The sequence below is a fragment of the Hippoglossus hippoglossus genome, chromosome 4, assembly GCF_009819705.1.
Source record: "Hippoglossus hippoglossus isolate fHipHip1 chromosome 4, fHipHip1.pri, whole genome shotgun sequence".
Taxonomy (NCBI): Eukaryota; Metazoa; Chordata; class Actinopteri; order Pleuronectiformes; family Pleuronectidae; genus Hippoglossus; species Hippoglossus hippoglossus.
In genome coordinates this window covers 18243397-18258365 of record NC_047154.1, presented here as the reverse complement: position 1 = coordinate 18258365, position 14969 = coordinate 18243397, and the positions used below count along the sequence as shown (strand labels likewise).

The following is a 14969-nucleotide window of genomic DNA, read 5'->3' as shown; positions in this document are numbered from 1 at the left end:
TGCTCAAACTCCCTGGAACATTCTCTAAAGTTGCTTAGTCTCAACATTATTCTTTATGCAAACTGCTGAGTTTTAAAAAAAACATGATGCTTTAGCTAAAATGCCAGGAAGCAGCATTTAATTTGGACGTTGCTGGCCCACTTATCCGGAGCAGCTTACAGTTACAAAGGCAGTTAGGGGCTTTTCTTTCAATGCTTCAGGAATAAAAACCAGTCATGTTTTTATTTTGGGAAAAACCTCTTAAGCCATCAAACCACGCTCTATAAATCTTTTTTTGTTGTTTCTGCTCTGCACCACACCCCCACAGAGCTCAGCCTGCATGGACAGTCACCTTATCAGCCGAGCTGGAGGTTGAAACAGTCTCTAAATAATAGAGGAGCCTACACCAGGGCTGTCATTCCAATGTGCGGCAGGTAATGCACATAAAAGTGTCTCTCACAGAGCTTTACGAGCTCATCGCAAACATTAAAAACACTGAAAATGAAGAAATACAGCGATTTCTTAGAGGATGTTGCAATTGGAATCAGAATCAGGGTTTATCGCCAAGCAGGGTTACACATTTTATGCATTTGTATATGTGCATAAGCAAAAATATGAAAATATAAAGGTAAGTAACAGCAAATAAATATTATAAACAATAGAAAACAGATATGTACAATATGAACGTTAGACAATTTGGTTTCACAGTTTCTGTGCGTCCAGATTTCATGCTATGTGCTCTGAATGAAGATGCTTTTAAAGTGCTGCATTGAAAATAGCAAGGATTCAGTTTTGAAATATCTTAATTAAAGCTGCCCCTGAAATCCATAGCAGACGGTGGAAGAATAAACAACCACTGCTTCTGCTAGAGACAGAGATGGTGCTGGAAGGAAGAATTGAAAAGGTAAAAAAAACTAAATTTGATGGAAGGAGAGAAGTGAAGTGAGAAAGAAGGTGAGTGAAGAGACGGGTAAGATTGAGCGGAGAGCATTAAAAAAAAAAGGGGATGGAAATGACTGAGGAAGAAGAGATGAGCAGAGAGCATGCGTGAGGGAAAGATGAGGAGTGAAGGGCAATAAGGAGAAAGATAAGTAATACGTATTAAGAGAGCGTGAAACTGTCTGGAATAGTCAGAGGACATAAATGAAGACAGACAGAAAAGATGATGCCAGGGTGATGGCAAAGGAGCAAGAAGGAAACAAGACATGCAGGGTATGAGGTTGAAATATCGAATCGCAAAAGGCAGGTTGAGAAAATTAAAAAACCCTCTAGCCCCTAATTCTCACATTCACAGCAACCTGCTCAGTCACACACACACAAACCGTCACTCTCGGCCAAACGTTGTAACCTGTCTCTGGTTTAATGTGTTAAATCCTTACTCAGCTCAGGATTTCAAGATAAAACTATAAAAGAGTGACACATGTATGTATAGTTTTGCTTCATATTACATAGCACTAATTTCATGTGTAACACTTGACATGTAAACCCGAACAAAACTTAAATAACTTATGAAATGAATTAGCATGGAAGGGAAATCAAACCCAGCGAGACTCTACAAACAGACTGCAGGCATACTGTGCGCTAATCACGTCTCAATTGCAACTCGCTGAAGCAATAAAGCTTCCCATTGAGAATTTGCCCAAAAATAATGAGGGTCCCTCTTTCTGACTCAATAGGCTGCCTACAAAGTCTCCTCTGGGGTGACATCCAGTACAGAGAGACAGACATGGACTATTAGGATAGTGAGAGATGACAAAGACACACACACACACACACACACTGTGCAGTTTAAGCCTTAAGGTTTAACTCAGCTTGTAACTAGAAAAATGTTCAGCTTGAATCTCAAGACAGTCTTTGAAATCTGTGGGGTGAGTAAGTACAGTAACACCCCCTCTGTGTTGTTTTTAATTGTCACATCACATAGTAGTTTCTTGGGTTATAACTTTTTTTTATTACATTTTTTTTTTTTTTTTTAACTGTTCAAATTATCCACAGTTAATGGAAATGTAGAGACTTTTTCTTCTCTATTAAAGTGATGAGTCTTTCAAAAGCTGCTTCCAGACTTGCACTGACCTCTGTGCATTTTTCTGAAATTATCAGGAGGGAATCTATGCGAGAATGTAAATCAGTCAGTTGCTCCGGACATGTCAGTGAAGTTTCTGACACACGAAGGATGCAAAAACGATATAAATACCTTAGGATGAAAAAGAAAATGCCATTCATGAAGAAAAGGCCAACAAAGACTTCAACTTCCTCTCCCCAGACGCCACCCAGACACTGAATACTGCCAGTTGTACGCTTAAAGGCTTATTAAATATTTTCTAGGTACCTGTGCTTACTTTTTTCTAAATAAAATAGTTTGGCTGAAGATATTCCAGTGCAAAACTTATCTTACCATGTCTGTATACCGTGCGATTAGAGAATATGCCCCATTTAGGATTTGTACACAAATGCGTGGTATCAAAAATGGGGGTGTTTTTTCCTGTTCTTGTAACTTGCTACTCTAGAATGTCCTTGTTCCAGGTTAAATAAAGTTTAAAAGACAGAAGCTGGAATGAGGAATGAGATTTGTGCCTGAAACATGCCTCAGGGACTGAGGAATCGGACAGTCACAATCAGTGTATGGCACAAAACTTATGTTCCTACGAATACTCCAAACGGAGAGCTGGATGAAGACTATGACATATTAACAACTTGATTGAAGAAGATGAGGGTTTTTGTGTACAAGCCAACACAATTATTATTGTGTATCATGCAAAAAAAATGATCACAAATCTCCCCTACCATTTGCAGAGGCCTCTTTCGAAGGTCTCTCTCGGTGACCAGTCTCTCCTGGTCCTGGATGTAGAGTCCTCGCTGGGCCAGCGCCTGGATCACGGCCTCGTGGCCCAGCGGGGGCTTGGAGTCGTCGCTCTTCAGGATGAGGCTGCCGGCCCGGCAGTAGAGGTCGGCAGACAGCAGGAGGCTGGTCACAGGAGGCTTCAGGTGCTCTTGCTCATATTGGTCTATGTAGAAGGGATCCTTCAGGTCTGTTGGGATACTGTCTGTATGAGGGAGAAGGAAAAGTGAGGAAAAACACGCAATTAGTGTGTTGCTTTGAGGCGTATTGTAATTGCCCATCAGCAGTTCAAACAAATAAAGAAGGCAGGGGACACTAGGGAAACATATTTCAGAGCATGTCCTACAATACAGACGATACACTTGACTGTATTTATTACGTTTCTCCAAAGGAACGAAGAAGTGGAAAACCAGGTAAAATTGAAATGTAGTAGTGACAGCAGCTTTATTTTTATTGGAGATCTTCCCCCTCAGTGCACATGATTCTCGTACCGAACTTTAATTTGACAGCTCTGCTACATTTCTTCCTCATGCTTCGACAATATCTTGACATAAACACGTGTGACTAGATCTCAGCGTTGCTATAGCAACTGCAGCAGGGATGGAACCCAATCGATTCATCTCTTGTCTGTATATCTGCAACTTCCAGCTCCCTGGGAACACCCCTCTCCCTGCCTGCCTCTTCAAAGACTGAACCTGTGTGTGTGTGTGTGTGTGTGTGTGTGTGTGTGTGTGTGTGTGTGTGTGTGTGTGTGTGTGTGTGTGTGTGTGTGTGTGTGTGTGAGAGTGTGTGTGTGAGTGTGTGAGTGAGTCCACTGCAGGGCGAGAGTCTACGAATATATATTTTTTTTTAACTTGCTTTTGTCTCATATCTTCGTGACGGTGTTTGCTGAGCTGGGAAGCATTTTTGTAAACTACTGCTTGAAAAGAGAGAGCATGGCTTTTGTTCAGAATAGCTGAGCCAAAGCAAGTCCCTATTTATCCACATTATGATTAAATAGTAATACTTTCAAATGAGATGCTGCATACACACACACACACACACACACACACACACACACACACACACACACACACACACACACACGCACACACATACACAGAGCATCTGCACATACTCCAGATGCAGAGCGTATTACTGTGTCAGCAGAAGGACAATGAGATACAAATTTTAATACTGCATGTATGTGCGCAGAGGAAACCTTTACATGTGGTGAGCACGAACACACACACACTCACACTCACACACAGACACACACGTACACACACACACACACACACACACACACACACACACACACACACACAAAGTTAATCACCTGCTTAGACTTGACTTTTATCAACAAGGTCATCATAATACAGAGGGACTCGGATTATGAAACAGAAACGCAGATGACAACAACAGCTATTTAGGATATATGCTTTTCCTGAAGGTTAATTATCTTAACGGTGTTGTTCATTCTACCCCTCCCCCCTCATCCTCCACAGGGAGGTCAGAGGTCAGACTGAGCTACAGATCAACAGCCCTGGAGCTGTTAGTGTGTCTGCATCCTGCTAAGAAACAACAAGTAACATTTTATTTCATGTTGTTTTTCAACCTGCAGGCTTTTCTATTCAGTTGTTTTCTCACCGCGCTACATGCTGACACTGTGATGCACTTTTATTCTGCAGTCATGTTCTAACAACCTGAAACAACTACAAAAGCAGTGTTCACATTAATCCAGACAGAAAACTCAGTGTGCATTTATTCATTCAGATGTATATTAAATAAAATACTATCAAGAAAATGTAACCACAACTTGTCAAGTATTCACATATTAAATTAGGTTTCATTTCAAGTTTTATTTATGCTGGGAGGTGCGACCTCTACTGCAAAACTGTTTCACATTCAGAATATTTTAGTTTTCAATTGTTTGACAGAGTAAAACCACAGATATTTGGAGTGTAATGCCTTGCTCAGGGGCATCTGTGAAGGACTTGTAAAGGAAATACAGAGAACAACTCTGACTTGCTGAGGTTTCACTTCTGGTCACTATGAATTATTTGCTGAGCTCTGCTTATTGAGTGGAGTTGTGTGGTACATGTACAACGTGCTGTTTGATAGTATTTGATGGAATTTCCCTGCTGTTCATCTGGCATCTTGCACGTACTTGACTATACTGATGCACTCCTGCATCTGTGTGATGAGGAGGATGCATGTGAAGCATTGAGAGCAGTGTAGGAAGGGATCTGGAGACGAGCCCGCGCTCTCTCTTTTTTCCTTCACTCCCCCTCAACCTCTCTCTGGAGGGGCTGCGTCTCTGGATTCAGCCCATTTCATTTAGTCCTGATTGAAAATACACAGAGGATGTGCAAGAGATTTCATGTTTTACTGCGCTGTTACACCACAGCGGCAAAAGGACGTCGGCAGAGTACCATTTTGTTTGAATTGGTGATACAGGCTGAATGGGGACTTCACTGCTGATAATAACTACAGCAATAGGGATTGCAGCAAATAATACAATGCATGAAAAAAAAACGTGCCAGAGCACAGAATCTAACAGATAAACTGACTCTGATTCACCTGAATAGATGTTTTTATACTGTAATTTACAGTACATTTACTGTGAAGTCATAGAAAGTATATAACAAAAGAGACTCCCTTGCTAAGATGTAATGCTTTTTTTCCATCCGCTCTCGAGTGATACACATAGGAGCTGTTTGCCACATGGACCGACATTCTCTATAAATTAATTTATCATGTTTTTGAAGAAAGTGGGCAAAACATACAAATTCTATTATGACGACTAAGGGTGAATAATTCTCTCACAGATCTGCACTGGATGGTTCATAGCTCCAACACCCAGCATTGTATTTAGCCTGGTAAAGAGTCACTGTTGGACGATGACTGTAGTACCGTATTGAAAGTGACCTGCCTGCAGCAACAAACCGTGACGCTCTGATTTCTAAACACGCAGCTTTAGACCCAAATCCTTTTCATTTCAGGGCATGTGGAGAAAATCCTCACTCATACTGTGTGGCGTCATTTGAACTCAAACTGCTGCTCATTGAGGCTCATTTAATCCAAATTAAAACAACCTCTGTGTGCTACATACCCTGCTGACAAATTCTAAAACATCCCACGAGTGATGTTTCTGAATATGCCCACCCTGAAGGTGACATAATTAGGGAGAGCTTCTGTTCTACACGGTGAACTCCCTTCTCACTGAATAGAACACAACACGTATTGATCACTGGGTTCGATTGCAGCAAATTGTTTTTTTCTTTCCTGCTGGGATGTTAATATTTATTGTCTGTCCAACAGGCAATTCATTTCGGTCCATAGCAGCAACACAAAGCAACGCTGCTCATGAACCAGAGAGATGGAAAAACACTGTGACCCTAGTTATAGTCCATGAGGTCTCTAATGTACATGGAAGTTTAAAGACTCATGAGTGAAGGATTTCTAACTCTTACATGACACACAAAACATTTTACAAATATGAGGTCGATCAATAATATGTTAAACCTCTTCATAGTGTTTCCACAATGCAAAAATAAACATTGAAAAAATGAAAATCTATAGATATTGGACTTCAGTTATTATGGTTACTAAAGAAATTTACATTGCAATGATTATTTATATTGTTTTATTGCCCTGCCCTGATAGTTAACTCTATTTCAGCTAATCTTATATGTCACAACACATGATTTTGGCTCCTGAGTGAAGGTTGTGGTTTAAAACTCTTCTTCATGAGCAGAGAATGACAAACACTTGATAAACAGCAAAACGTTTTATAAATCTGAGGTGGATCAATTATGTATTACACCTCCTCACAGTGTTTCCCCAATGCATAAGCAATGTATTACTGCCCAGCCCTCATTGTAAGATTCACTACACACATATGATCCATTTGTTGCACAAGGTCCTGCTGCCATTTGAATGCTGACACACATGGATATTATAAAACAAAACAATAAACATAAACATCCAATATCAATATCTCTCTCTAATATTCTGCAGGTATCTCTGACTCCAGAGCTGCAGGATCCAGATCTAACACTACTCAACAACTATTTAGTATTATTGTTGTTATTTGTGTTATATCTAAATGGTTTGTTAAATCTATAAACAGGACTTATTATTATTTCCATGATAACCAGTCTGACAGAGCTTCAATATGATGGTTACACAACAGTTCCTGTTCTCTCTCCCTCTCTCTTTCTCCCCCTACATCCCTTTCTCTCTCTCTCTCTCTCTCTCTCTCTCCCCTGTTTTCCACCCACCTCTCAGCAAAGTGCTTGCTCATTGAGGGAACTGTTAAGATTTGTGATTAATTCATAAAAACGAAATGGAATTGAACATCCATGCAGCCTGCAGGTGAGCGGGTCGCGCGCCCTACCTGTGCCGTACGCCTTGGCCACCAGCCACGTGAGGCTGCAGCAGATCTTGGCTCTGGAGAAGTCGTAGTGCTCGAAGGACTTCACCGCCGGAGCCACGGAGCTCCTCTGAACTTCACCCATGTCTCTGTCCCGGGTTTGTTTACCGCGACGATCCCGTGAATCCGGCGCCGCGTCAGAGCATCTCACCGCTGGAATCTGTTTTTCTTCGTGGGAAACAATGAGTGGAGAGATGCGGCGGCTTCACGCACAGTTTCCCCCTCCACGGGCTCCTCGTGAAAACGCGTGTTTTCTTCTGTTTGCGTGTTTCTCAGTCTCGTTGACACAACGAGTCGCTCGTCATTGTGTCTTTTCTCCCCTCATCCATTCTGCTCCCTGCGCCAGAAGAAGACACGGACCGAGCCGGGGGACGTTTCCCGGGGCTTCAGAGGAAAAGCTGCATGGAAACAGATTCACTTCCATTCTGTGGAGTCTGCGGAGACACACGCGTCCGTCATGTCCGCGTGTTGTTGTGTTGACACCAGATGTGTTCTCAGTGTCTCTCTCTCCTGGTCAAGCCCTCGGTGCCGTGTTGCGGTTTTCCTGCCGCACTGAGGCTCCCGCACCTTTTGTTGCGTGCTGCGCATGCGCGGGAGATCTCTTCAGTTACTGTCGGGAATGTTGGCACTTTTAGATTTTCTTTAGATCTGTTGGTTCGACCCAAGCTAACGGTCCCGACTTTAAAGTAGATATTTCTCTAAGATGCTCTTTCTGAAATATCGAATTATGTAAATGTTTTCACTCTCAATAGTTTTTAGAGGAAGTTTCTCTGCCCCCCCCCCCCTCCACACACACACGCACACACACACACACACATTCAGTTATTTTGACTTTAATATCAAACATTAATCTGTTTCTACGATAACAACAAACAAAAGAAGCTACCATACCCTCTCAAAGTTTGGCGAAAATACTTACTAATAACGTATTACTATTTTTATTTCTTACTTTTTCTTGGTTGTATCAATGTCTTGTTGTCATTATTATTATGAAATGTAATGAGAATGCCGAATGTGTTGTTCTATGTAATATGTGTGCTCTCCTCAATAAAAAAAAGGAACAAATATTTGATTTTCTATGTATTCTGACATAACAGATGAGCCAAAGTGGAGTTATGTATTGGACACTAAAAGTCCAATACATATTGATATACTGCTTATGCACTGTGCAAGCACAATGGAGTATAATACATAATTAATCTCTACCCAGTTTAAAACCCCAAAATAGCCAAATGTATTATGTATCATGTATTAATATAACTACTGATTACCATATAGATTGATCCTTTCAGATTACAAGGGATCTGGAACATATTGACCACATTACAACAAGTCAGAAGTAATTGTAATGTGTAACAAACCTGCCACACAACTGACAGTACTAATGGAAAAGTTTACAGTGAAAACTTGAGTGTGGCACAAAAAGAGAATAGCATGCAGGGAATTAACGAGACAAAAATTATGGAAGCTTAATTGTTGTCCAACATGAAAACCAAGTTTAAAGTGCTTATTGTGTTTTACATATACACCACATTTAAAATTACATTACAAACGTAACTGTCTATTATATTGCTTTTATTGCAGAAAAGTATAATCCTTGTGTATATTTAACAGATTATCTTCTCTTCTATTCTATACTATACACAATACTCACAATATGAAACATATCTGATAAAAGACCTTGTAAAGTTCAAATATATAATACGTTTTTGTAAATTTAATCATAACCATGTTGTAAATATGTTTTAAAGAAGCTTTGAGTGAGGCTCAGCAGAGACGTTACTCTACAAAACCACATATCCCAAAGTGCAAAGCGGTTATGCGTCATCAGTGTGCGTCAGTCAATGTTGTGAACCGTTGGAGGATTTGACGCAGGGAGGTAAGTGTGCGTGTGTTTGTGTGTTTATTTCATGTGGAAACACGAAGCTAGCATGCTAACCGTAGCTCGTGAGGCCGTTGTGGCAGAACTGTGGTTTGAAAATGCAAATTAGACGAAAATGTGGAAACATTTGACTCGTTTTCAGAAACATTCACGTGTTTTGTTTGTCTTTGTGTGACTGTAATGTGGTTAATGTGTTAAACCACAGGGAATATGACTTCTAACCATATTCCTTAAGGTGGATTTAACATGCAGATAATATGTCAAATCTTATTTCACCTTTGTTCGTGAGCTAAATATTTAATTTACCGATTACTTTGTCTAATATGCTGACCAATTAATTTCCCCCCTTTTTGAAAAACTTTAAACTAAATGCTTAACGTTAACTTCTGTTTTTTGCTGTTGTTGTTCACAGGTTAATAATCCCTCAAAACAATGTTTATGCCAAGAGCCCTGAAGGTGAAGAGACCGGCCCAGAGATCAGGACAGACTTTGATTAAGAAAAGCAAGATAGAAGAGGACAAGAGGAAAGATGAGAAGAGTTCAGAGGCACCTGTTCACGAGGAGGAGGCATATGAAGATGTGAAAGTACAGGATGAGACAAATCAAGCCAGTGTTGACTCTGCAGCTTTGACAGAGAGCTCAGTACATGAAGATGGACTTAAATCTTCCTCTGGTGAAGAAGAGGAGGAGGAGGAAGAGGAGGAGCCGGTGAAATCATTCAAAAAGAGCCAGAGATGGCCCGAGCCGGGGGAGCCTGTCTGTGTGATGTGTGGTCGCTTTGGGGAGTACATCTGTGACAGCACTGACAATGACGTTTGCAGTCTTGAATGCAAAGCCAAACATCTGCTGCAAATGGGGATGGGCACTGGGGCAGATGTGTTTACCCGTAAGGACACAGGTGGAGGTGGACAGACTCAACCCCGGCAGCCTGCAGGGGACACAGGTGCAGAGGGTGAAGTTGAAGCAGGGTATTCCTACAAGGAAGATCGATTCATATCAGGCCTGACGGACGAACAGGTGCAGCGTATAAAAAAGGAGCTCGGCATTGACACGCAGGGCAGTGATGTCAGGAGACCCATCGTTGAGTTCGAGCACTGTGGCTTCCCCGCCACGCTGAGTGGGAACCTAAAGAAGGCAGGCTATGAGGCGCCCACGCCGGTCCAGATGCAGATGGTGCCTGTGGGTCTCAGTGGCAGGGATGTGATTGCCAGCGCGGACACGGGCTCAGGGAAGACTGTGGCCTTCCTGCTGCCAGTGGTGGTCAGAGCCCTCGAGGTAAAACAGTGCAGCTGAAGAAAGAATTATTTGTTCTTTTGTTGCATTTCATTCACACAGATACAGTTCACATGCTGCTGATGGTAGGATCAATACCCACGTGGTTCTTGATTTAAAGCATATCTTGGCAATTACATGAACTGTTTTTGAATTTCTGAATTTATTATATACAATATCGAACTAATTACAGTCACAGTGCTGCCTCAAATGGGATTTTTAGCAACAAGGACCCATTGATCGCTGAGTTGTACTGAGGTTTGATGGAATGTAAACCTGTGCAAATATGTTTGTTGCTACATCCATCTGTTCATCTACTGGCGGTTGGGCTTTTCATATGTATCCATATGCTGTAAGCGTTCTGGGTTTTTTTTTTTCTAGAAACCAGCGAGCAGTGTGCAAAGCCCCATGGCTCTGATCCTGACCCCCACCAGAGAACTGGCCATTCAGATAGAGAGACAGGTCAAGGAGCTGGTGATGTGCATCCCCAACATGAGGACTGCCCTACTGGTGGGCGGCATGCCACTTCCCCAACAGCTCCACCGCCTCAAAACCAGCATCAAAGTACAATGCAACAGTATTTTCTTATTATATTTATCACAACATTGTCTTAAATATTGATTTGATTATTCAGCTTTTTAATCGTGATGTTCTTCCTCTAAACCCATTAGATTGTCATAGCCACCCCTGGGCGACTCCTTGAGATCTTGAGGCAGAAAGCGGTGAAGCTGGACACAGTGAAGGTTGTGGTGGTTGATGAGGTAGGACAAACACACTGCAGTTCATATTTTCTGAAAGTTCAGACCTTAAAGTGCTGTCAGCATTGAAAATAATTTAGAATTTGATGTATTTTAGAACAAAGTTCCCATGAGGTTGAATGATTGGGTTTCATTTTAGTATCAGTACTTTTTTCAAATAAATTGTATCTATCAAAGAGTAATGTTTTAGCACATTGATGCACTCTGCATCCAACATTCAGTTCTTATCATCCTCCAGAAAACCTTCATTTGTGGTGATGCAGCAGCAGTTTTGTTTGATTTTGCAGGAATTCAAATTTGACATGATATTGAGCATAAAATGGCTCTGATTATTTATCTAGACTTGAGTCACATCATATCCCAATAAATCCTTTAACATTTAAGATTTCACACAATATTAGTTATGAAAATCCATTAGCTTTCCCCTGCATGCTGTTTAGAATGTATAAGTCTTTGACTTTGCAGAAAGGGCTTTAACCATGAGTATTTGCTGTGTATCCTGTAGGTGGACACTATGTTGAAGTTGGGCTTCCAGCAGCAGGTGCTGGAGGTTCTGGAACAAGTCCCAGAAGATCACCAGACTCTGCTGGCTTCCGCCACTATCCCAACGGGGACAGAGGAGCTGGCTGCTCGTCTAGTGCGTGACCCAGTGCGCATTGTCATCGGAGAGAAGAACCAGCCCTGTGCCAACGTCAGGCAGATCCTGCTGTGGGTAGAGGAACCCTCCAAGAAGAAGAAGCTGTTTGAGATTCTTAATGTGAGCGGTGACCTCTTCAGGTTGTTTTAATCACAATTTGGCTAAAAGATTGTTTCTCCTTCTGTTTTGGTCAGCAAGTCTGGTTCTCAGTAGCAAGATTTTGGGTGGAGTATCACTAAGCCCTGCACTTCCACTTCCAAACATTGCTTTTCTTTTACTGGTCAGCAGTTTTGTAGCTTTTTGTAAAACCAAGTGTAATTGCACACTGGAGAACCAGGAAAGTGCTCTGCTCGGGACAAAGACAGACAGGGGGTTATATTCATATATTTACTTTATAGTGGCTTTATTGCTCAGCTTCACATGCACCAGTACCAGCTATTTTATTAACTGGCTTGTTAAGGCTGGGAATTCCTTAAGCTACACAGTCCGGTCTCCCCACTACACCATATTTAGACAGCCATTGCTGCCGCCCTGGCCCCAGTCTGGAGGAAATGGGTGGGCCGTGAGCCATGGCACCACTCCAGGAATCCCAGCAATGGCTTGTACCAGTAACACTACGCAGCACAGGAAGAGTCTGCTTTACTTAACCCAGTGAATAAGTGTGAGTAACGGGAGAGACGTCTTTTGTGTATAGGGACGATTATTCTTTTTATTTCATGACTGCTGTTATTTAATCCAGGACTGTCACTGAACCGTGATATACTGGGTGGGTGCTGCAGGATTCCAGTAGGATCACTGGGCTGTTACGGAATTTGGAAGGGACACCCAGAGAAAACCAAAACCCAAAAGTGGACAGTACCCTGGAATCCCCAAGTAGCTGAAAATGTACTCAAACTAAAGTCAGAAAGTCAGTGTGTTCCCACAAATTGGAGCCAAATCAATAGACTAAGAGATGAGAAAAGAATAATGCAGAAAGGTCATAATCTTTTATTAAGCCTTTGAAAGGCTATCTCGTCACAATTAGGGTCAAATAAATGCAATTAAAGCAACACTTTGCAAACATTTTTTACCCTAAAACATCAGCTTAAAAATTAGTGTGATGTAGAAATATAAAACTGTTGTAAAATGTTTTTAATAACATCTCCTCCCTTGGTTCTGGTTCTGCAGGACAGTAAGCTCTACCACCCTCCTGTGGTGGTGTTTGTCGACTGTAAACAGGGGGCCGATCTGCTGTGCGAGGCTGTCACCAAGGTGATGGGTCTCAATACAGTGGCAATCCACTCTGACAAGAGCCAATTGGAACGCAACCGCATCCTCAGGGTGAGTCCGATGGCAGCCAGAACATGCACAGTCAAGTGGATAAACAGCAGTGTTCCTGTGTTGCTGCTGAATTACTTGTAGCTGAACACAACAGCCAAACTAACCAGTGCTGCTCTTGTCAGTACATTGAATGTGCAAGGATTTAAATATTATGTTAAAGTTGAAAGAACTAAAAGTGATTCATTCACTCAGCCTACAATTCGAAAGAAAAAAGGTCAGACAAGCCCTTATTTCAAATCTGCTGTAGAAACCGTAACTCCCAAATAAAACACAGAGATTAGACAAGTCCCAACATGATCCAGATTTAATTATGGAGCCACACAAAAGCAGATCAAATTTAAATTCACTTGCTTATTTACTCTGTCTGAGCTAATTTCAACAAGCCAGTAAATTTGCAGATCATTCAGAAAGTATTCAGAAACCTTCACTATTTTCACATTTGGTCATGTTGCAGCCTTTTGCTAACATCATTTGTCGTCATGTATTTTTTTCCCCATCATCTCTCGATGATGCTTTTTGCTCATTTGGTGTAAACTGATCAGGGAAAAAGTTATTTAAACAATTTTGCCACGAGGCTGCAACATACAGCCAAGTTAAATTTGAATTCCTTAGAATCAAGTTGCATATTGATGAAAATGTGTTCATTCACAACATTCCCAGTCTATGTAGAGTGTTGACTGTACTGAAAATGTCTGACTGTGTAATATTTGCTGTGCTGTGTCTTCAGGGTCTTCTGGATGGAGACTTTGAGGTGGTGATCAGCACAGGAGTGTTGGGCAGAGGACTGGACCTGGTCAACGTCAGACTGGTGGTTAACTTTGACATGTCAAACACAATGGACGAGTATGTCCATCAGGTTAGTAAAGCCTGATGTGAGAAAGATGTCATCTTTGCAGCAGCATCATATTGTTTATTTTAATGCAGTTCTATTTTAATTCCAATTGAATTAATTTAGAACATTGGCTTACAATTCAATCTTTAATTTCATCATTAATGCCTGATACATAATATGGAAGGCAAACTAAAAGTATTCTATTCAAACTTTCATTCCTTTCCATCCAGGTGGGCAGAGCAGGTCGACTGGGACACAGGGGAACCGCCATTTCTTTTGTCAACAACAACAACAAGCGGCTCTTCCTGGAGGTGGTGAACCGGGTGAAACCCACAGGGTCCACCCTGCCCCCGCAGCTCCTGAACTCCCCTTACCTCCACGAGCAGCAGAGGAGGGAAAAACAGAAGAACAAAGAGAGGACTGAGGACATACTGGTCACTAAGAACAACCTCATAGACATCATCAGGAAACACGACCGGCGCAAGAAGTAGCTGTAGAAGCTGCTGTCTATTTATTGAAGAAAGGCTAAATGTTTATTTTGTATATTTTCATTTGAAAAAATAAATTCATTGATTTTGAGGAATTGAGGATTTTTTTGTGGAAAATCAGTCGTATTAATAATGTACGAGAATCTATTCAACGTAAAGACAGACTTCAATCATCCAGCTAAGGGACAGTCTATATGGGGAATTTGTATTTTATTGTCTTTTATAAGTCCTGCAAAGATATATACTGTTCTAAATATGTGTTTCTGTTTTAAGAAAGCAGATGTTGATATCAAAAGACTGCAACTCGATAGTTTCAGGTCAACACTTATGTTGAGACAAATGGCTGTTTCAATCCCTTGTAAAAAACTTTCGAAAAGAGGCACAAAACATGCCAACAACTGCAAACATTCAAAAAGGGATTACAAAGAGACAAAAATGACTTTCAACAGGCATGCAGTGACCATAGAGACATGCAACGTGGATAGAAAATGACTAAAGAGACAAAAACCACATGAAGATGAACAAAACAGAAATATCCCTCGTAT

General features: G+C 41.4%; 2 protein-coding genes across 8 annotated transcripts in view; one reads left to right on the top strand and one right to left on the bottom strand.

Moving 5' to 3' along the window:
- The window catches only part of camsap2a (calmodulin regulated spectrin-associated protein family, member 2a), a 49333-nt gene extending 41515 nt beyond the window's left edge, over positions 1-7818 (bottom strand). For 6 of the 7 annotated variants that reach the window (XM_034584137.1, XM_034584140.1, XM_034584144.1 and 3 more), the window contains exons 1-2: positions 7200-7817; positions 2764-3023 (exon numbers count right to left, since the gene is read on the bottom strand). In XM_034584137.1, coding sequence (XP_034440028.1) covers positions 2764-3023; positions 7200-7320 — 381 coding nt within the window. In that variant the 5' untranslated portion in view covers positions 7321-7817. Of the gene's footprint in view, positions 1-2763; positions 3024-7199 lie in introns of all 7 variants that reach the window. The other variant, XM_034584139.1, reaches the window with a different exon arrangement.
- A 1203-nt stretch (positions 7819-9021) lies between these two features.
- On the top strand, positions 9022-14512 carry ddx59 (DEAD (Asp-Glu-Ala-Asp) box polypeptide 59). The gene is made up of 8 exons (XM_034583564.1): positions 9022-9114; positions 9530-10392; positions 10771-10953; positions 11061-11150; positions 11653-11904; positions 12952-13104; positions 13832-13960; positions 14167-14512. The coding sequence occupies exons 2-8, from the start codon at positions 9550-9552 to the stop codon at positions 14425-14427; spliced, it is 1911 nt and encodes a 636-aa protein (XP_034439455.1). The 5' UTR covers positions 9022-9114; positions 9530-9549; the 3' UTR covers positions 14428-14512.
- The last annotated feature ends 457 nt before the right edge of the window (positions 14513-14969 follow it).

Coding starts and splice junctions, on each gene's coding strand:
- ddx59 (XM_034583564.1), top strand. CDS start 9,550: ATGTTTATGCCAAGAGCCCTGAAGGTGAAGAGACCGGCCCAGAGATCA. Junction 11,905..12,951: donor AGCTGTTTGAGATTCTTAAT/GTGAGCGGTGAC, acceptor CTGGTTCTGCAG/GACAGTAAGCTCTACCACCC. Junction 13,105..13,831: donor AACGCAACCGCATCCTCAGG/GTGAGTCCGATG, acceptor CTGTGTCTTCAG/GGTCTTCTGGATGGAGACTT.